Here is a 22,402-nt window from a genome sequence, read left to right on the forward strand (position 1 = left end):
TCATTGTCCTTTTGTTCCAGATCGTTATTGAGTTGTTTAGATAATGTACTAAACTCTGGGAGATCTTTAAATGGCTCAAGATTGGTTTTAATGTCTCCCACCATTTTATCTATTATCCTGATCTTTTTCTGTTTACGTTTTATTAAAAAATTTAACAACTCTAAGCCTTTATCGTTAAAAAAGTGGAACCATTCATCTGTGGACTCTTTGTCCGTTAGGCCATCATTCATGGGAACATCCCATCTCAGCCTTCTTGGGACTATCTTATCTTTAATATACTTTTCATGGGTCACAATGTCCCACCATGCATTAACCTTCTTTTCCATTAGGTGTCCCATTTTTCTGAATGAATTTTCAATTGACCCTACATTATTTACTTCTTGTTTGTCAAAAAATTCATCTACATTGATGGTTCTACTATTAAAAAAGTTAAATACTTCCATGGTGTGCTGCACTAGGCAAAGAGAAAATGTAGAAATGTATAAAGAAAAGTGCTAGTGCGCTACACCTCACTCGAAATAAAAAGGGGGTGGGTGTTAACAAATCTAAATAAACTAATTATATATAAGTGTAAAAAATTATATTGTTAAAACAAATCTACTAAAAAAGTGGAAGCAGCCAAGCAATAAATAGTAATCTCAGTACTACGTGGAAAATCAGTGTTAATAATAAATGCGGCGCTGCCAGCAAGCTATACTATAATAATTAAACAATAATAAATAAATGACCAGTGAAATAAGTGAATCCACCTCACACAGTGTTGCTATGTGCAATAACGCAATAGATACTAGAAATAGTGCGTGTAGAAAACCATCATGACATCATACATAAATGAAAATCAGAGAATATTGAACGTGACCATAAAAAATAAATAATTAAATAAATAGATAAATAAAAAATAAAAAGTGCACATAAATGTATTAAACAATATAACGTGCTGACTTATTTAAAAGTCCATAAAATATCTCCGTGAGTGTATAATCAAGTCCATGCAAGAAACGTGATTTCCAAATCAGTGATATTCCAGCAGAACAACTTCAGTGCCAAACTTCAGTGCCAAAAAACTGGTGCACCAAACCGTTTCCCCCAGCCTCTCACCTCAAAAGCTTAGTAAGCAGACTCAGAGTGAAGCCCAAAGGCTATTCCCTTCTCTTCCATCCAGCAGATAGTATAAAGCTGCACATTCCTTTCCCAGACTCTTCCGTTACCTCTCAGTACAATGTACGGCACGCAGAGTATGAAAATAAAGGACAGGGGGGGGGGGACTCTCATGTGTAGTAATTCATAAGAAGAATTTAATGAAATAACTCTACACTTACATTTAGGCAAAGAACAGCGGGTAACATCGAAACATCCGAACTTCCGGACTCGGCCGCGACCGGAAGTAATACGTGTAGCACCACAGCTCCTTTCCCTGACGCGTTGCGTCACTCCCTCGTGACTTTCTCAAAGGGTTATGGGAGCTGTAGTGTTAAATGGAGCTTTTATGTGGTCAACGCCGTCGTCATGGTAACCATGACGGCGCCGCCACAAATACACAATGAATACAGGCTATCACATTCAATAGCAGTAGTGATGGTATAAATATACCATCCTAGGCATGTGGAAAATATAAATAAAGCATATAACTTGTACACACAGATGTTAATGTATATAAATAAATAAAAACATCTAATACACATATATACATAACGGGCGACATCTAGTGGTAAGTTACCAAATGACTTCATCTAATGCAATTTAGCCTTCAAAGTAATATGTAACTAAAAAATATTTATGCATCATTAAAAAGTTATTTTTTTAAAATATATATAAACAGGTATCTTTTTAATGTGAACTGCGAAAAAATGTTAAAATACATAAAAAAATTCATAAAAAACCTTAAAATAAAAAATGGAAGGAATAGTTGAAGCAAAATCTGAAAAAGGATAAAAACGGGGGGGCATGATATTTTCTAGTGTGTTCACCCCTTTACACTACCATCTATAATAACATTCATGTAGACCTATACAGTACCAGATTTAAAAATATATATAAAATATGTGAAAATATCTGAGATCTAAAAAATATATAATACGAATGCGGATTACCGCAGAGTTTAACACTCACATCAATAAAAAATTAAAAAAGTTGTTATGAAATTTAAAATTAAAAATTCGAGATGAAACAATTAAGATCAAATTCGACATTGTGGCCCAAAGGTGTCAAAGTGCGGAGTTCGTGTATCCAGCGTGATTCAGCCTGGCTAATTTTGATCACCTTGTTGTCACCCCTCCAATGTGGCTTATACTTCTGAATGCCACAAATAATTAATGATGCATGGACTTGATTATACACTCACGGAGATATTTTATGGACTTTTAAATAAGTCAGCACGTTATATTGTTTAATACATTTATGTGCACTTTTTATTTTTTATTTATCTATTTATTTAATTATTTATTTTTTATGGTCACGTTCAATATTCTCTGATTTTCATTTATGTATGATGTCATGATGGTTTTCTACACGCACTATTTCTAGTATCTATTGCGTTATTGCACATAGCAACACTGTGTGAGGTGGATTCACTTATTTCACTGGTCATTTATTTATTATTGTTTAATTATTATAGTATAGCTTGCTGGCAGCGCCGCATTTATTATTAACACTGAGTTCTTATTCATATAACATCAAATTGAAAAACACATAAACACACTCATTTTTAAGAGAAAGATTACATTTTTGAAGCTTTATTTGAAGAATATCTGATACAATGTATATATTTAAAGGCTGAAGTAATGTATTTATTTAAAGTGGTTGTAAAAGAACTTTAGAAAGTAAAAAAACCTTCTGTGTGCAGCAACCTCCTCCCCCCCCTGCCTTCCAGCCCCCCTAATACTTACCTGAGCCCCCTCTCTATCTAGCGATGTCCACAAGTGCCTTGGCTCACCAGGCTGTCCAGACTTGCACTCCTGATTAGCTTTTGGCAGCAGCAGGGGTCAGTGGCTCCTACTGCTGTCAATTACAGCCAGTGAGCCAATCAGGAGACGGAGGGGGCAGGGCTGATCCGCAGCTCTGTGTTGTTATTTGCATTTACTGGCTCTTTGAATGTTATAAATATTTCCAAAAATTAATGATTTGCAGGATAAACTGTTATCAAAAGTATTTAGAATATAGGTACGTTCTGCAGTAACAGTTACCTGCAGTGGGTAGAATGAGGATGCTCAGTGCCTGGCTATAAGAGTGCATGGCACTTCGATATTCTTCCCGCTCAAAATGGAAATTTCCACATTCCCGTTTCTGGTTTGCAAGGGTAATACGGTCAGCAGTGGTAAGAACGCCTAGACTAGGCTTGTCTCGGACATGGGTTAAAATCACTTTGTACATTAGAGAGGCATCCGATGGGATGTCTGGATCCCTGCAAGACAAACATAAGCAGAAAAAAAGTCAATTTTGTGCACGCATATCCTTATTTAATACTATTATTCTTAAAACATTAATCAAGTGTAATTTAGCTAATTTCGATATTGCATTTGGAAGGGACATCTTGTAAAGGTTGACATTGTTAGGTTTAGCATATTTGTCATTCTACAGCAGCCTCTTGCAACTCTTTTTACTGATAGAACATGGAAAATTTACTGACAGAGCACACTTTTTTCTGACAACCTGAAAAAAATGACAGACTTTCTATTAGAAGCTAAAACGATCGATATTTAAACAGTAGAAACACAATCTATAAACTCTGATAATACCCATAGGTAATTGGCCTGGATTACATTTAAAAAATCAACACAGCATGACAAATTATCAGCCACCATGCTGGGATACAGTTGAAAAACATGTTCTGTTAGGCATGCCAAGGAGAGCAATGGGTATGACCAGATTGCGTCTAATAGTGGGAGTGACCTAAAGGAGGATGACTAAACAGACCACCTACCTCTAAATGAACAAAGCAGCTGTTTGCAGCCTCAATGCTTAATTTCATAGTGCAGCAATTTTAACTGGACATGTCAAGTTTCAGCGACTGCATCTGCTGTCAAACTTGCCCACTGAGCTCAATGGGGCTGCGCAGCAGCCACAAGCCAAATATTTGGCTTGCAGTTGTGATACAGTATTTCAATGCAGAATTGCATTCTGTTTAAAGAGGAAGTAAACCCTAATGGGTTTACTTTCTCTTTGTCTCCCTGCAAAGGTAAAGCATAATGGGCTACTATGCATCGCATCGCATAGTAGACCATTATGTGTCACTTACCTGACACAGGAGCCAGCGGTGTCACCACTCTCCCCTGTAGCACGGAGCTTCCATCTTCTCCTGGGTATCGCTGCTCCGGCCACTCACAGGACAGGAGCGGCGATGACGTCACTCCCGCGCATGTGCACGGGAGCTGCCACTAGTGTGCCTGCCCACCGCTGTCTAGGGCCCATGTGCCGTAGACAGCAGTGCCTGTCTTTTTGTAAAGACAAACTATACGGTTTAGGAGATATTTCTTGGACCTACAAGTAACCCTTAATCTAGGCTTACCTGTAGGTCAAAGTGGTTTGTAAGGGTTTACAACCACTTTAAGAATAATCCCAACTGGCTCTTCCTGTATAGGTGGCTGCTGGTGCTGCATCAAGCTGACAAGGGGTTCTTTCTTACACTTGCCAAGTCAACACAAATCTTCCTAAGGAAAAGGACTAATTTTAACTGACATAAAATGTCTTTAATGGACAGCAATTCACACCTGTTTCAGTAGCAAATTGTTAATGTTGTATGCTACCAAACATACAATATACTGATGGACTCCTTGGATTTACAAACCTACTTTAGCACTCAGTGTGGGATAGATAGTGTAGTCTATTAAGATTCTTTCTAGTGTGTACAGAGACCAACCACAATGTTATGATGGTAAAGGTTAAAACAGATCAGCTTTGGGCATTGCCAATAAAGCACCAACTGACATGTCAGATAGCCTAAGAGCCCCAGAAAAAGGCTGCAAAGTTCTGAATTTAATCTGTCTGAAATAACTCATTTTCTGTGGTCTCAAAAATGTAGGGTAACTCTCTATTCTGTATTGAAGATCTAATCAGCCGGCATGCACATAGAGTGAACCTTAAAGTGGAAGTAAACCCATCGATTTAAACAGTTAAAAAAAAAAAAGGCATGCCGGGAATTCTAACTGCACATTGGCTGTGCTCTCAGCCAAACTATCAAACCATCCAATGGCTGGTGTCATAACGAATCACATGTGCAGCACCATAGCAGTTGAAGATTAAACAGAGGCAAAGATGGCAGCTTCCTTGGCTGAAAACGATAGGGGAGTTTACTTCCACTTTAAATGGTAAGCAATCTGTATAAACCACCATTTATCCTGACCCAAGCTCCTTCTTCCTATGCTCTATTACTGACCTGGCTTTCTGTCCTTGACCTTGGTCCTGAAGTTCCCCTGCTCCTGCTTTATGCCTCAAACCGTTGTCCGCCTGTTACTGGCTTTGACTTTATCCCTGACAGTGCAATTTCCCCTTAGCCTGGTACCTTACTACCTACTTGTTGCTGAATGCTTCTTGTTTCCTTGCACTTCTATTCAAGAATTTTCTTTTCAACACTATGGGGTTGATTTACTGAAACTTGAGAGTTCAATATCTGGTACTGCTCTGCATAGAAACCATTAGCTTTTTTTTTTCTTTTTTTTTTTAATCAAAGCTTAATTGAACAAGCTGAACTTAGAAGCCTATTTGACTACCATGCACAGCTGCACCAGATTTCGCACTCTCCAGTTTTAATAAACCAACCCCTATCTGCTCACTCCTGGGCCTGCTTCATTGGTTCTTGAAACCTCAGCATCCAAATTTGCCATACACATTTTTGTCACTCTGCACCACTTTCATCAACTTTCTTATTTTGGAGGGATACACGCACTAGCCTTTTTCAACCTTTTTCAGCACAGAGGAACCAAATGTTTTGGTCTCAGGAAACCCCTGCCAAAAGTTACTATATCTACAACTTATGATACATAAGTGTGATAGTCAGTGGGTAGAATGCTTCTTAAGGCCCGTGCACACGATCAGACTTTTTGAAAACAAAAATGCAAATTAGCTGGTTCAAGGCAACATCCGACCGTGTGTACGCTCCATCAGACAAACTTTTTCAGTTTTCATCGGACTTTTGTTGGCTGTGCGAACGGACAAACTTTTCGACAACATAAGTCCAATGGAGCAAAGTCCAATCATGTGTACAGAACCCCATCGGACTTTACAAACACAAATGCTCAGAACCAATGCAAAAGATCAGACAACAATACAGAAGTTGACCAAAGGTGGCAGTAAAGAGCAGAAAAACCACGTGATTTGGTGAAAGTTGGCTGAAAAAGTCAGATCATGTGTATGCTTAACAAGTTCAGGGCCAACGCCCTTTGTACAAAAGTCCACGGGAAAGTTTGTTTAAAGTCTGATTGTGTGTATGAGGCTTAACACTTGTGGTCATTGGAAAGAACCACCCCCTTACAGATAGCAAAAAAGATCAATGGTTTCAGCAGAAATTGCTCATTGCTCATGGAAGCCCTTGCAATCCCTGAAGAAACCCTAGTTGAGAAACCCCGGATAAGAGGTTCTAGAAAGGTCACCCTCACCATTTTGATCTCTAGCCAGGTATGTGACACTCCGTCAACTGAAAATCAGGCTTACATTAATTTATTCTTTGATTTTAACTGTGTTGAATTTTTAGCTGTACTAGGACTGACTAAGTCAATTGTAATGTAGAATTACACCAATCTATGCTGCACTATCCTTGTACAAGTCTCTGTACCATATGCTACTCTAATTAAATGTTTTAGGAATGAAACAGCTGCTGTATGCAAGCTAAATATATAGCTTTACTGTAATTTTTTATGACAATATTGTTCTTGAGGAGTGGCTTATGATAGGTCTGAAAAGTGATCCAAATAAAACATCTGAAATGCATAAATCCAGTTATATTTCTGATTGCGCAGCTGCTGTCAAGTGTTGTCATATCAATAGGCTTGGCAATGTCAGCATCTGCAATGTACTTATAATGGGTGATATATTGGGAAACATCTTGAACAAAGCATTTTAAAGATTGCATTTTTTCACAGAATCACAAAGAGCTATTCAGAGCTATTATTCTTATTGTCATTTAGTGGTGACTTCGGAGTGAAAGGGAACGAGAGAAGACGAAAAATGTATTACCCCAGTTTAGAACATATTTGAGTAGTCAGTTTTAAATTATGGTCATCTGACATTTATTTTAGAAAAAAAAAATGGCAACGCAATGTATCATAGGGCACCAGGGTGTACAACGGAATCTCCTTTCTCAATGAAAAATTGTCCTCTCACATCATGTGCTAGTGACAACAGGGCATTGCTCTAATTTAACTTTATCCTTCCTTTTCTCTTTACGTGATCCATATATTCCTACAAAGTATCCACTAGAGACTTGTGACAGCATCACCATATAAATACAATATATAAGGGAATTTCAGCTTGCAGCAAATCCATGGGTATTATTTGGACAGGAAATGAAGAGACTTCTCTCCAGTAGGGACACAAGAAGCAGTAAAAACCAAACCAATGATTTGACCCTTTCCGACTTAAACTATTGTCTGGAGTTTCATTCTAGCTTAACGTGTAACTGTAGGTAGACTACAGGCATTCAAACATTTACATATTCTTAACAAGTAGTAAATGAGCTTTAGAACAAGGCTCCATCGACCCCTGTTGCTGCAGGCATTGTGGAGTAAATCACCCTTAAATTTAACTGTACAAGCACAAAGGTTCTTTAAGCAGGGCTGGTGCAAGAATTTTTGACATCCTAGGCGAAACCTAATTTTGCCGCCTCCCTCCCTTGGCTCCACTCCTAACTCCTCCCTCTTTGCCCTGCCCATGTATACCCCACCTTTTTAATGAAGCGCCCATCAAAGTTGCCTCACCAGCGTCCATCAAATGCAGCTTCACCAGCGTCCATCAAATGCAACCTCACCAGTGCCCATCAAATGCAGCCTACCAGCGCCCATCAAATACAGCCTTCCAGCGCCCATCAAATACAGCCTACCAGCTCCTATCAATGCCGCCTACCAGCGCCTATGAATGCCGCCTACCAGCGCCTATCAATGCAGCCTACCAGCGCCTATCAATGCAGCCTACCAGCGCCCATGAAATGCAGCCTCACCAGCGCCCATCAAATGCAGCCTCACCAGCGCCCATCAATGAGTGTTTGCTTGCTTCCATTCATTCAGGAGTTGGGACACAGACACAGTCCTCCTCCGCCGCTGCTGCGCCTCTGACACTATGTGCGAATGAAGCGGCGGCTGCCTGCTGATGCTGAAACTTAGTTGCTTGCTGCAGAGTGAAGAGAGTAGGAACACCAGTGGCTGGGCGCCCTAGGCAGCTGTGTACCCTTGATGTCTGCCTAGTTTGCCTAGTGGTAGCACCGGCCCTGTCTTTAAGTCATTCTCTCAGCAGCTCATTTCATCCTGATTCCATTTCACTCCTTGCCGCAAAATTCCAGTTTTCTAATCTGTAATGTAACACAGAGTAGGTTCTCTGGTAGAGCATAGCTGAGCTTCCTGGGAGAAAATAGTTCTACTGTGTCATTTGAGGGAGAAGTACTCCAAAAAATATCCTGAATATTCAGTGCTGACCATAATAAAGAAACACATGTGTATCAACTACTATACATTCTTTTTAAGAACTCATTTAAAATTAAAAAAGAAACTGCGCTTAAAGTGTTACTAAACCCACAACAATAACATCAGTCTGTATATGCAGTAAAGCATGCTTATTATACTCAGTGTAGAACCTAAGAGGTTAATTCTCTGCATTGTGTAAAAAGATTGTTTGATCCTGTCTTTTCTGATCTTCCCCTTCTTCCACTGTCCCCAAACCATCTCCTGATAGCACAGAGCCTTGAAGTCACTCTGCACATGCTCAGTTTGGTGTGTGTTACTAAAGATTTTTTTGTTTTTTTCTTGGGAGAGTGCATGTGATCAGCACAGGGCCAATCGGAACTGTCCAGACAGAGGGTCAGGGGTCCTGCAGCTTTAAAGAACAGTCAGGGGATAATGAAAGCTCTTCCAACAAGTTTTAACCAGACACTGGTAGAAGTTACAAGATTGCTATATACTACTGATGAGAAAAGGTATTTAGCAGTTTATATTTACTAAAATAATTGCATTTCCATGTTCTGTGTACTGTGAGAGACCTGGGTTTATTAACACTTTAAGGCAAAAAGTAAAATATTATATATATATATATATATATATATATATATATATATATATATATATATATATATATATATATATATATATATAATGTAGTGGCAAAAGCAGTGACTCTACCGTGAGATATAAATACAGTGCAACTCAGATTTATCATAAAAGAGTCGCACTACTTAATACTGATAAAAATGACAATTATAAACAATAAATACAGTGTAGAACACAGGCAGTTTGCACCAAATGAAGGGCAAACTTAGACAAAGAAAGTCCAAGTACAGTTAAAAAAGTTTCTGAAAATGGATAAAGGGACCCCCTTCTTAAAGCTCAAAAGGATCCGTGTATACAGTGGATGTCCATCACCAATTAAAAAGATCCAAGCCGTGACACCACCACCTTATTATGGGAAGAATGCAGGCTTATCAGCTTCATAAGACCCTCTAATTAACCAATTCAGCCTTGTAAGGATTTGCCCCCTTAATGACCAGGCGTTTTTTTGCAATGCTGCACTGCGTTGCTTTAACTAACAATTGCATGTTCATGCAATGCTGTACCCAAACAAAATTGATGTACTTTTTTACCCACAAATAGAGCTTTATTTTGGTGGTATTTGATCACCTCTGTGTTTTTTATTTTTTGTTCTATAAACAAAAATTGTTTTTTTTACTTTCTGCTATAATACATATCCAAAAAAAAAAAAAATGTATTCATCAGTTTAGGCTGATTAAATATTCTTCTACATATTTCTGTTAAAAAAAACCCTCAATAGGCATACATTTATAGGTTTGCAAAAAAGTCATCGGGTCTACTATGGGATAGATTTAGGGACTTTTTTTTTTTTATTGTTTTTAACTGGTTATGGCAGCGATCTGCAATTTTTAGCGGGACTGCAACATTGCGGCGGACAAATCTGACCCCAAATGACACTTTTTAGAGACCAGTGACATTATTACATTGATCAGTGCTAAAAAAATGCACTGATCAATGTATAAATGATACTGGCAGGGAAGGGGTTAACATTAGGGGGCGATCAAGGGGTTAAGTGTGTTCCCTGGGTGTGTTCTAACTACAGGGGGGATGTGCTCACTGGGACATGACAGAGATCACTGTTCCCAATTACTGGGAACAGGAGATCTCTGTCATGTCATCTGTCAGGGCAGATCCCCTTTCTGCCTCTGTTATAACGATTGTGGGCAGCCGGTGGACATCGAGTCCCCTGGACCTGTGGGCATGCTCCCACCGGTCTCAATGGGCATGCTAACGCCCACAATCACACATGCATGGACCGACGTACCGGTATGCCAGTTAGCGCAGAAGAGCCAACCTGGCACAGTAAATGTACGTAAGCTGGTCAATGATCATCCCACCATCATCCCAGTAGGCTCATCCCCAAAAACATGGAAGAGAATGACCCAAATAGTATAAAACCTTTTGACTCAGTTTATTAAAATTAAAAATTTCACTTTACATTCATAAATTCTTAAATGGCGCTATAAGGAAAATTCTCACCGGCCTAAAATACAGCAGACCACCCGCACTTCTGGGAATGAGAACGCGTGATGACGGCAGCACGTCGCCCTGTCTGAACATCTGCCTCTGAGGGGATCCTTTAAGCCCCATACACACTATCAGTTTTTCTGCTGAGTTTTTCCTTCAGATTTACCAGAACCATATAATATGAGGTCAAACATTAGGAGTTTCAATGTGTATGCAATCAGGCAGGCCCTTCTACTACATGGTTTTGGTAAATCTGAAGGAAAAACTCAGCAGATAATCTGATAGTGTGTATGGGGCTTTAGAAACACTCCTGGAAGACCCTGGTTGGGTTGTTTGGCCACAGGTCTTATGAAGCTGGTAAGCTGGCATTCTTCCCATAGTAAGGTGGTGGTGTCTCGGTTTGGATCTTTTTATATGGTGATGGATGTCCCCTGTATACACAGATCTTCTTTGCACATTTCAGAAGAGGATCCTTTTATCTATATTCACAAACTTTTTAACTGCACTTGGACTTTTCTTTATTTAAAGCGGAGGTCCACCCTAAAGTAGACCTTCCACTCATTGGAATTCTTCCCCCCCTCCGGCGCCACAATTGGCACCTTTCAGGGGGGAGGGGGGTGCAGGTACCTGTACAGTACAGGTATCTGCACCCACTTCCGGGATAGCTCCCTGCGGAAAGGGGCGTAGATTACGCCCCTTTTCCAAAGGTCCCCCGCTGCCTGCTGGGAAACACACGGATCCCAGAGACAGCGGGACCATCCTTATTGCGCAGCGCGACTCGCGCATGCGCAGTAGGGAACCGGGAAATGAAGCCGAAAGGCTCCACTTCCTGATTCCCATACCCAAGATGGCGGCGGCAGCACCCGAGAGACGATCGAGAGATCGGCTTCGGGTGCCGACATCGCGGGCGCGCTGGACAGGTAAGTGTCACTATTTTAAAAGTCAGCAGCTGCAGTATTTGTAGCTGCTGGCTTTTTAAAAAAAAAAAAACGCGAACTCCCGGCGGACTTCCTCTTTAGGCCAGGTTCACACCGCTGCGATGCGGAAACGCCGCGATTCCGCGGCGTTTTCCCGCATCGCATTACTCCCGCCGGCAGTTCACACTGCCCTATGCGGACGGCTGGGAGTGTCAATGATATGTTAATGACACCCCCAGATCCGTCCGCATATCGCAGTGCGATCTGCTGACTCGCACAGGAATCGGATCGCATGGTGTGAACCCCCATGCGATCCGATTCTGTTGCGGACCAAAAAAAGGGTCCCGTGTGAGTTTGCTGCGGGAGCAATGCGAATTCAGCCATACTATCTGTATGGCTGAACTCGCATCGCTACGGAGATCGGATGTGATTTGCGGTGCGAATCACATCCGGATCTCCCCCCGCAGCAGTGTGAACCCGGCCTTAAGTTTGCCCTTCATTTGGTGCAAACTGCATGAGTTATATATTTACTGTTTATGATTGTCATTTGTATCAGTATTAAGTAGCGCAACTCTTTTATGGTGAATTTGTAAGAACTAACCTGATGTGAAGAGGTAACTAGATGCCTGCAGATTCCAACCCGCAATGGCCTTACATACGGGAAGCAGAAAAACACACACTCTATATCTCTGATCTCCCAATTAAGAAGCACAAATGTTTTGTATATTCCAAGCAGCCCTGCAGTCTTTTATACACATGTCAGTTAGTTCTAATTGATGACGGAGCATCTCAAAACTTTAATGGTTAAAGTGAACCTGCCAGATCTGCATAAATTGGGCATAGGAATAAAATGTAGACACCTGCTTGTGCCTAAACATGCTGTACCTGCAAAGGTTCTCTGCCCCTAGGAGCCTCAAATCCTGTGAGCAAGAGCTGGGTTATGTCAAAATCTGGCCTGTCCCCTCCTGCCTCCAACACATTCTCAGCAGCCCATCACTATGATGGGTTGCATTGCTGGTCAGAAAAGAGATGTTGGGGGAGAATCAATAGCAAGTACATTTTGTAGATTAGAGTACCCCTCATGACTCCTGAAGCACCTGAGAAAACTTTTACAGATGCACATTATACAGGTTCTGCTAGCAGGTTCCTTTATTTTCGTCCAAGGACCAGATGAGATAACACATAGATGGAGCTGGCGGTGTACATTGGCCTCTGTTGCTCAGTAGAAACGTGATCCTGGAGGTTTGCTTTAAGCTGGAGCGTCTCTAAGTAAATTTAGTGTTGTTTTGCAGCTAATCTGTGGCCAGCCTGGGCTCTGATCACTAGATTTCTCCTAAGATAGGTCAAATGATTATTTGTGCCTAGTACTGTTGACTTGTCTCCAGTAGTAAGTCTGAGAAGTGCAATGTATTTAGTTATTAGGCTTGTGCAATTTGTTTCGTAACAAATCGAAATTCGGCCGAATTTTGCATCTTTAAAGAATTACCGAATTCATTTGAATTCATTTGTTATATTTCTTTCATATTCGTTGTTATTCGTTATTTTTTTATTCGGACATTCGGATGCATCCGAATAAAAAAATAACGAATAACAACGAATATGAAAGAAATATAACGAATGAATTCAAATGAATTCGGTAATTCTTTAAAGATCTAATGAAACAAAAGGTCAGCTCAAAGTAAATCTTATAGTCCAATCAGCTAATTAATTTTGTGCCGGAGGATTGATTACTGGCAAAGTGCATTCCTGAGAACTGAGTGAGAAGGGTGTTGTATTGTATTTGAGCCGAGGAGAAGAGATGCTGTCATTGTGTGTGTTAAAAGATTCAATAAACAAACGACTTTCCAAACTACGAATCATTATCACGAATGTCTATACATACATAAATAGTGAATTTCAACGAATACGAACAAATGAATTCGACACTCTACGAATAATAACGAATTATCCGAAAACTTATTAACGTAACATAATGAATATAACAGAACGAAATGATGTATTTTTACGAATGACAAAGAAACTAAACTAAACGCAATTTTCTATTGTGCACAAGTCTATTAGTTATATGTTTTTGTCTCCCTTGGCCAATCACTGATGGTGTTATTTCATTGATGTAAGCTGAGGGGAGATGATAAATATTTGAAGCAACCTTCTAGAAGGTTGCTTGCCTTATGCTGCGTACACACGGCCGCAATTTCCGATGGAAACTGTCCAATGGGAGCTTTTCATCAGATTTTCTGACCGTATGTATGCCCATCGGTCTTTTTCTGACTGCATTTCCGACGGTCTTTAGATTGAGAGCCTGTTCTTAACTTTACCGACGGATAACCGTTCTATCAGATTTTTCGATCGTGTGTATGCAATTCCGGCACGCAAAATTCCGACGCATGCTCGGAAACAATTCGATACATGCTCGGAAGCATTAAACTTCCCTTTTATAGTACCGTCGAACGTGTTGTATGTCGCGGTGTTGTTGACCGTCGGAATATGGTGTGACCATGTGTAGGCAAGACAGTTTGAGTGAAATTCCATCGGAATTCCGATGGGAAAACCATCAGAGCTTTTTTCGACGAGGATTCCGATCGCGTGTACACGGCATCTCAGGTTTTGCCTGATGAGTATGTAAAGGTCTTGTTTTATCTGCTGGACTCCTGCCTGGAGAGGATGCCTAACTGATTAAGGGTTTTCATCATCTTGGGGTCCTGAACCTGAGCCCAAAGAATCTAAAGCTGGCTTTGTGGCAGAGGCATTCAGAACCTAAGAAAGATGGCCTGTGGCAGAGGCTTAAGAAAACAGAAAGGGGCTACCCACAAGGAGCATCTTCGGAGGAGTCTGCAGTGCTGAGTGTCCTGAAGACCTTGGGAGAAATCACTGTCTGAAGACATACCTCCCAACTTTCTGAGATGGGAATGAGGGACACCTATTAGCAAAGGTATGTAGGCATATTGCACACCCCCTGCTACACCCAATTAAAGATAAATTGTCCAAAAAAGATTGGGTAAATTCGCAAGTGCTTTTTTTTTTAACACTATTATTCCTTTATTTTGGCTTTTGGAATTTACAGATGCAGTGATTTAGAAATTGGGTGAAAGGTTTAGAACTGGGGAACACTTTTTGAAAGATAAAATGTGAATTTTTATACAACTATATGGATCAGACCAAAATGAGGGACAAATGAGGGAGGATGAGGGACAGAGGGACTTTGTTGCAAATCAGGGGCAGTCCCTTGAAATCAGGGACAGTTAGAAGCTATCGGTCATTGCACAGAGATTTTCCCTGCTTAAACATTCAAGGTAGCTATAACTGTGCTGTTATATAGAGTCAAGGGCCAGGAATCTATTTATTGGTGAAGGAACTACTCTCCATCAATCATGCTGATTGCTACCAATATATAAGGGTCACTGCAACTTAAAGAGGAACTACGGTCTGCTCACATGATTTGTAATAAAAACATCTTTGCCATTATGAAGCTTCCCTCCAACCACTTTGCATATTATTTTATATATATACTGTTATTCTGTACTTGCCAAATATGCTGCTGAAATCTCCCTCCACTAAGTCTGGCTGCAGCCATTTTAACTGTGGGCAGCTGAAGCTGCTGCCTGTTCACTTCCTGGATTTACACAGACACACAGAGGCACAACTCCAGCTCTGCTGCTCTCATTGGCCCTCTTATGACTCACCCCCCCTTCCTGGCAAACTCTCATGAGAGTGAGACAGAGAGCTGTGCATGAAGTCATAAGCCTAGGATAATGACCAGACAAGAAACAGGAAGTGGGCTGTATAAGGTGTATATACTGACAGAAAGGCATTTTTGGGGGGTATCTAGAACCCCTAATCCTCTCTCCACAAGTAATTGAGCAAATTAACCTTGAAAACTAAAGATTGAAGCATGGTTGTCACCACTGGTGGGTCAATGTGTTGTGTGCAGCTACAGGGCGGGTGACAATTAGGAGGGCAGGAGAACCCTTTATATTCCAGCAGGTCCTTCAGGGTTGACTGCTGCAATTTTTTTCATTTAAATAAAGCAATACTTATGTTGTTTACTAAGCTACCATATGCTAAATACCTTCCCAGAAGACCAAAGGCATATAAGCCATTTGTTAGCAGAAAAGCCACTTCTCCAAGCTGCATTGATCGTACTCCCAGCTCTAGTGCCTGTGTATGTATAAGGAATAAGAAAAGAAAACAAAATTAGCCATAATAGTCATATCTATTTAACAAGTTTACACAGAAAACATATCCTTACCAGAATTTGTATTAGTCAAAAGAAAGTCATGGTACATGTTATATTATCACAGCTTTCTGCATAGACTCTTTGGGCAGTGCATAGACTCTGCACTGAAAAACAAACAGCTGTACACATCTGTTCTACACTGTGTGCAATATATGAAATGTTCTGTTTATACAGTATTACAATTTACAAAAAAATTAAAGGCTTATAATAACTAGAGATAAACAGATAGATAGATAGATCGTTAGATAGATAGAAGAAGTGTTTGAGTATAGCCTCAGATAACACAGCCTAGGCATAAATTGTAAGCTGGGCATAAAAAAGTACCATCATTCAAAATGTATATAGGAAAAGAGGGGGGGGGTAGGGGTGTAGGGAAATAGATAGATAGATAGATAGATAAATAGATAGATAGAGTGCCTTGAAAAAGTATTCACACCCCTTGAAATTTTCCACATTTTGTCATGTTACAACCAAAAACGTAAATGTGTTTTATTGGGATTTTATGTGATAGACCAACACAAAGTGGCACATAATTGTGAAATGGAAGGAAAATGATAAATGGTTTTCCACGTTTTTTTTAAATAAATATCTGAAAAGTGTGGTGTGCATCTGTATTCAGCCCCTTTACTCTGATACCCCTAACTAAAATCTAGTGAAACCAATTGCCTTCAGAAGTTACCTAATTGGTAAATAGAGTCCACCTGTGTGTAATGTAACTTTAGTATAAATACAGCTGTTCCGTAAAGCCCTCAGAAGAGTGTTAGAGAACCTTAGTGAACAAACAGCATCATTAAGGCTAAGGAACACACTAGACAGGTCAGGGATAAACTTGTGGAAAAGTTTAAAACAGGGTTAGGTTACAAAACAATACCCCAAGCTTTGAACATCTCACAGAGCACTGTTCAATCCACCATCCAAAAATGTAAAGAGAATGGCACAACTACGAACCTACCAAGACATGGCTGTACACCTATAATTAGAGGCCAGGCAAGGAGAGCATTAATCAGAGAAGCAGCCAAGAGACCCATGGTAACTCTGGAGGAGCTGCAGAGATCCACAGCTCAGGTGGGAGAATCTGTCCACAGGACTACTATTAGTCGTACACTCCACAAATCTGCCCTTTATGGAAGAGTGGCAAGAAGAAAGCCATTGTTGAAAGAAAGACAGAAGAAGTCATGTTTGCAGTTTGCAAGAAGCCATGTGGGGGACACAGCAAACATGTAGAAGAAGGTACTCTGGTCAAATGAGACCAAAATGTATCTTTTTTGTCCAAAAAGCAAAATGCTATATGTGGCAGAAAACTAACACTGCACATCACCCTGAACACATCATCCCCACCGTGAAACATGGTGGTGGCGGCATCATGTTGTGGGGATGCCTTAATTCAGCAGGGGCAGGGAAGCTGGTCAGAGTTGATGGAAAGATGGATGGAGCCAAATACAGGGCAATCTTAGAAGAAAACCTGTTATGCCGCGTACACACGATCGGACATTCCAACAACAAAATCCCATGTTTTATTTCCGATGGATGTTGGCTCAAACTTGTCTTGCATACACACAGTCACACAAAGTTGGTCGGAAATTCCGAACGTCAAGAACGCAGTGACGTACAACACGTACGATGAGCCAAGAAAAATTAAGTTCAATAGCCAGTGCGGCTCTTTTGCTTGATTCCGAGCATGCGTGGAACTTTGTGCATCAGAATTGTGTACACATGATCAGAATTTCCGACAACAGATTGGCACAAAATCGATAATTGTTTGGATGTTTTTGAGATGAAAAAATGGAGGACAAGTTTGGAAATTTTCTGCCAAACGAACGATAAATTGAAAGGTTAAAGTGGTGTTCCGGCCCCAATTTTTTTTTTACAAACACTGTAGCTGCTGACTTTTAATAAGGACACTTACCTGTCCAGCGAACCCACGCCGTCGGCCGCCCGAGGCTGATCTGTCCATCGGATCAGCAGCCGGCGCCTCCATCTTAATGAAGGGAAACAGGCAGTGGAGCCTTACATTTCCTACTGCACATGGGTGAGTTGCGCGGCGCTTTGTGAATGGCCCCATTGTTTTCTGGGACACACACATGTCCCAGAAGGCAACAGGGCCGCTCGCCGAAGAGGAGGAAAAATTACGAATAGGAATAGGCAGATTAGGAAGATTGCCTAGCAACAGCGGTTTCAGGTAAGTTAAAAAAAAAATTCTTTAATTTTTTTTTTTAAGAATATTAATGCATTTTTTTTATTTTAGGGTGGCCCTCCAGTTTAATGTGTTTATACCTGTTTGCACTAGGTATATGTAAAAATATAATAACAAATAATGCAATCATTTATGTCCACTGAACAATTTATCGGTCATTACATGATGGCACTATCGTTTGCGCTCATGGCCGAATGTTCCTTTTTCGAAAATGGGTTCGGCTGATTTTTCGTATAGTGTTTATGGCCAGCATAAGACTGAGAGGCCTCTTACCATATGGATATGATCTCAAGTCAAGGAGATTAATATCACTTTGTGTGTTCCACCTCAGGGCGCTGACGCTCACACTTTGCAGCCCAGTCAGCCAATTCCACCAGCAATAACCCTGCCATGCAATTGACCTCCATTCTGACATCATGCTTCAAAAAGTGTATGTTGAAAGCAAAGGAAGGGATCTCATAGTGTAATACTATTAATAATAATGTCACAGGTCCCCAAAAAAGTGTCAAAAGTTTCAGGTGTCTGATTTGTCTGCCGCAATATGTCGCTGATCCCTGCCATTACTGGTAAAAAAAAATATATATATATCCCACAGTTTGTACACACTATAACTTTTGCGCAAACCAATCAATATACGCTTACTGCAATTTTTTTACCAAAAATATGTAGCAGAATACATATTGGCCTAAATTGAAGAAGAAATCAGATTTGTTTTACATTTTTTTATTGCATATGTTTTAGAGCAGAAAGTAAAAAATATTGTTTTATTTCAAAATTGTCAGTCATTACCACAAAAAGTGTTGTGGGGAAAAAAGGACATAAATTGTATTTGAGTACAGTGACGCAGAACCCTATAATTGTCAGTTAAGGTGCCAGAGAGGAAGTGGTTAAAAAGAGTAACACAAATCAAGAGAAATATCCAGCAGTTAAAATACCCAACCATGGCTGCGATATCCTCAGGCGGACCCGTATGTAATGACAACGCAAAGTTAGCTCTGCGTTTCTTCACACAAGGTGTCCTTTGGGATTGAGCCTCCAATCCCAGAGGATTACATCATGTTTTCCATTTAAATACTCTAAAAATATATTTATTTAATCCTAACCTGTATTACATCTCCATCATCCAGGACAAAGGATAGTTTGGGATCTTTCTCAACCAGACTTCCATCTTCCAAAATCCCCATGATAGCAACGGTCACCTCTTGACCTGGAAGGGGCTTTTCAGCAAAACCTGGCTTTAGAATTTTTTTTCTCAATAGCCGGTCATCTAAAAAACATATTAAAAAAAAAATAATAATTATAGTCAACAAAATTTCAGTATGGGTTCACCTAAACACTTTAAAATCTAGAAGACTACCTTTACTAATACTAAATTTACTGCATCTTGAATTACCAGCTGACGGCGCTGATTCGTTGTCCATTGGCAGCAAACGAAAGGTGACACAGGAAGGTGCAATGCTTAATGCACTATAAGTCTGTTAGCTGCCCAACTGTGCAGGGGGTGCACATATAATTAAATACCAGGTGGCCGTACAAAAATAAAAATTTTATTGGTAGGAAAACAATTAACAGTTACTTTATATATTTTTTTCTGTGCATTTTGCTGTTTGCAGGGAGGTCAATTAAAACAATGCTTTTAACCCATAACAAGCTCTGGTGGAAAATAATGGTGTTGGATTGCATAGAAATACTTATATCCCGAAGAAAAGTAGAATTGGAGGCAACCATTTTTAACCTTTTGGATAGAGTCCTATAGCCACAACAGGAAGTAAGAAGATATCTCATCAAAATGAAGGACGTCATCTGGTCCACCAGAGCCAGTTAGGATTGCCACCTCATCATCCCTTTGAATGAATGAATGACTTGTATAGTGCTACCTATATGAACTGAATTGCCTCAGGGTGCTTTTCTTGCCACTGGTGTCCATCTGCAGCTATTTATGTGGTCCTTTAACCTGTAGAGTCCTGACACACTTACAACATTGACATACACATACAATGGCCAATTTTTTTGGACAGGGTCTAATTAACCTACCAGCATGTCTTTTGGAGTGTGGGAGGAAACCGGAGTACCCAGAGGAAACCCACGCAGGCACAGGGGGAAGATGCAAACTCCAGGCAGATAGTGTCATGGTTGGGATTTGAACCAGCAACCCTATTGCTGCTAGGTGAAAGTGCTAACCACTACACCACTGTGCTGCAGCTCTTCACTTTTCCTGGTGACGGTTACCAGAACCAAAATCTTCCAATGGAGGCACTGGTTCTAGGGTTGCCACCTCATCCCTTTAAACCCGAACACATATGAATTACACAGGTTCTGAGGCTAATTGAATGCAGACAAGGCACCAAGTGAGTTTAATTACCACTTTAATCAGCCAGAGAATCTGTGTAATTAATATGTGTTCGATTTTAAAGGGATGAGGTGGCAACCCTAGAACCAGTGCCTCCATTGGAATATTTTGGTTCTGGTAACAGTCACCAGGAAAAGTAAAGAGGGTAAATTTCTCTAATGTGGGCATAGACAGCAATAAAAAACCTGACAGGTGTTCTATTCCCTCTTGGCTCTATCTAAAACTAAAATAATAAAAAAAGTTTTGCCATTTTTTAACAGCATATATCAATAAATGTACTATACTTTTAAATGCTACTAGTTTAATCACCTGAAATCTATTAAGTTCTATCATCCATCGAGACACTAGAAATCGAGCCAAGACATGGAGTGCCAGTACTGTGAGCCTATCACTAGTAGATGTATCAGGTTGCTTTGTGAAGATTGTATGTCCAAGCATGGTTTGCTGCAGGATGGAGGGAGGAGGCTTTCCTTGCCTTTTTCCACAGATCATACTGCATGTCCTCAGATGTGATGGTCAGTAAAAGTTACCATCTGTATATTGCATTATTGCTTAGAGAACTCCACATTTGTAAAACAAATAAATAAAGTATACAAAATGGCTACACAAGCCATTTTGTAATTCTATAGCCACAGTAACGTTCTAAAAATGCAGCCTGGTGTATGGAATGCCCCCAGAAAATTAAATTGCTGTTTATGCGATTGGCTCACGGATTCTCTACATCTGCACTAAGATAAGTAACATTTCTGGTATCCCATGCAATAGGAATTTAATGCTCGATAATGTATTTGTAGTATTTTTCTAAATTGTATTTTTGTATTTTGTGATGTTAGTGAGCTTTAGTTAGAGATCTTTAGTCAGTACACAAATAAGCCAAGTATAGAGAGAAAACTGTGTTGAGCGTGCTCCAGTAGGGTGTACTAAAGTTAAAATTCTATGTTAAAGATGTTTAATAGCTGGCCAATCAGGGTTGGGAACATGATGTGCATGCTGAGAGCTATTTAAAATCGGAGGCACCTCCTGGCACATGTTCTTCCCCTTTGGGGTTCTACCCTGAAGTGCTGTTGCTCTGACATCAGCCTTGCACTTAGGCTTTGGAGCCTAAGAGTATTGAGTACTGTGCGGATCTCCCCTCCTGGGAAGCCTCCCTAAAGATATTGGCAGCTGAGATGTGCTACAGGCCTTGAGAAGCAGACTGTAGAGGACCCCCACATACAGGTGCTGTCCTGGTTTCAAGTCTTAGTTATTACATAAACTTTAAATGTCAAGGAACCTTTTTAAAGATTCAGTGTCCATCCAATATAGACAGGGAGCCAGAAAGAGAAGCTGGAAATCCAAAGGATGTATCTTGAGATGAAATAGGCAAGTCTCATGTGCAACTTTTTACCCTCCTTCCCAACCCTTCATGCACATGTGAAAAAAACCTTCAAAACTTAAAGCTAAGTGATTGGCACCTATCAATCCAACCATCTTGAGGACTAGAACTTCACCTTGAGAGGAATGTGCCTGGTACATTTATTGTCAAATAAGTGGGTTTGGGACATTTGTATTGTAGCTACTGGGTAGCTGAAGAGTCATATTCCTTTAAAATGTGTCCGCCTGCTTCACAATAGCCCTACTCTCTAAGCCCCTGTACACACGGTCGGACATTCTGCCAACTAAATCCGTCGGATTTTGTCCGTCGGATTTTGCCTGTTGGATCTTGTCCGAAACTGTTGCATACACACGGTCGGACTAAGTTGTCGAAAAATCCGATCATTCAGAACGTGATGACGTAATTTCGTTACGATGGGATTAGTAGCCAATAGCTTTGATGTAGGAATTTGATCTGAGCATGCGTGGCACTTGGCCCAATCAAAATTCTCTACACATGATCGGAGTATGTCCGATCGAACCAGTTGGTCGGAAAATATTTCCAACATGTTGGAAAATTGGGTCCGACAGATATTCAGACGGAATCAGTCCGATGCATACCACACACAGTCGGATTATCCGCCAACACGGTCCGATAGG

At 40.4% G+C, this 22,402-nt stretch overlaps 1 protein-coding gene across 1 annotated transcript in view; it reads right to left on the minus strand.

Moving 5' to 3' along the window:
• LOC143963529 (peptidyl-prolyl cis-trans isomerase FKBP8-like) overlaps positions 1 to 22,402 on the minus strand; it is an 89,384-nt gene that overhangs the window by 61,314 nt on the left and 5,668 nt on the right. The window contains exons 2-4 of the mRNA XM_077473205.1: positions 19,143 to 19,306; positions 15,678 to 15,766; positions 3,183 to 3,400 (exon numbers count right to left, since the gene is read on the minus strand). Coding sequence (XP_077329331.1) covers positions 3,183 to 3,400; positions 15,678 to 15,766; positions 19,143 to 19,306 — 471 coding nt within the window. The remainder of the gene's footprint in view (positions 1 to 3,182; positions 3,401 to 15,677; positions 15,767 to 19,142; positions 19,307 to 22,402) is intronic.

The sequence above is a fragment of the Lithobates pipiens genome, unplaced genomic scaffold (assembly GCF_037356315.1).
Source record: "Lithobates pipiens isolate NorthernLeopardFrog02 unplaced genomic scaffold, aLitPip1_a1.2 Scaffold_8, whole genome shotgun sequence".
In the NCBI taxonomy this organism is placed as follows: Eukaryota; Metazoa; Chordata; class Amphibia; order Anura; family Ranidae; genus Lithobates; species Lithobates pipiens.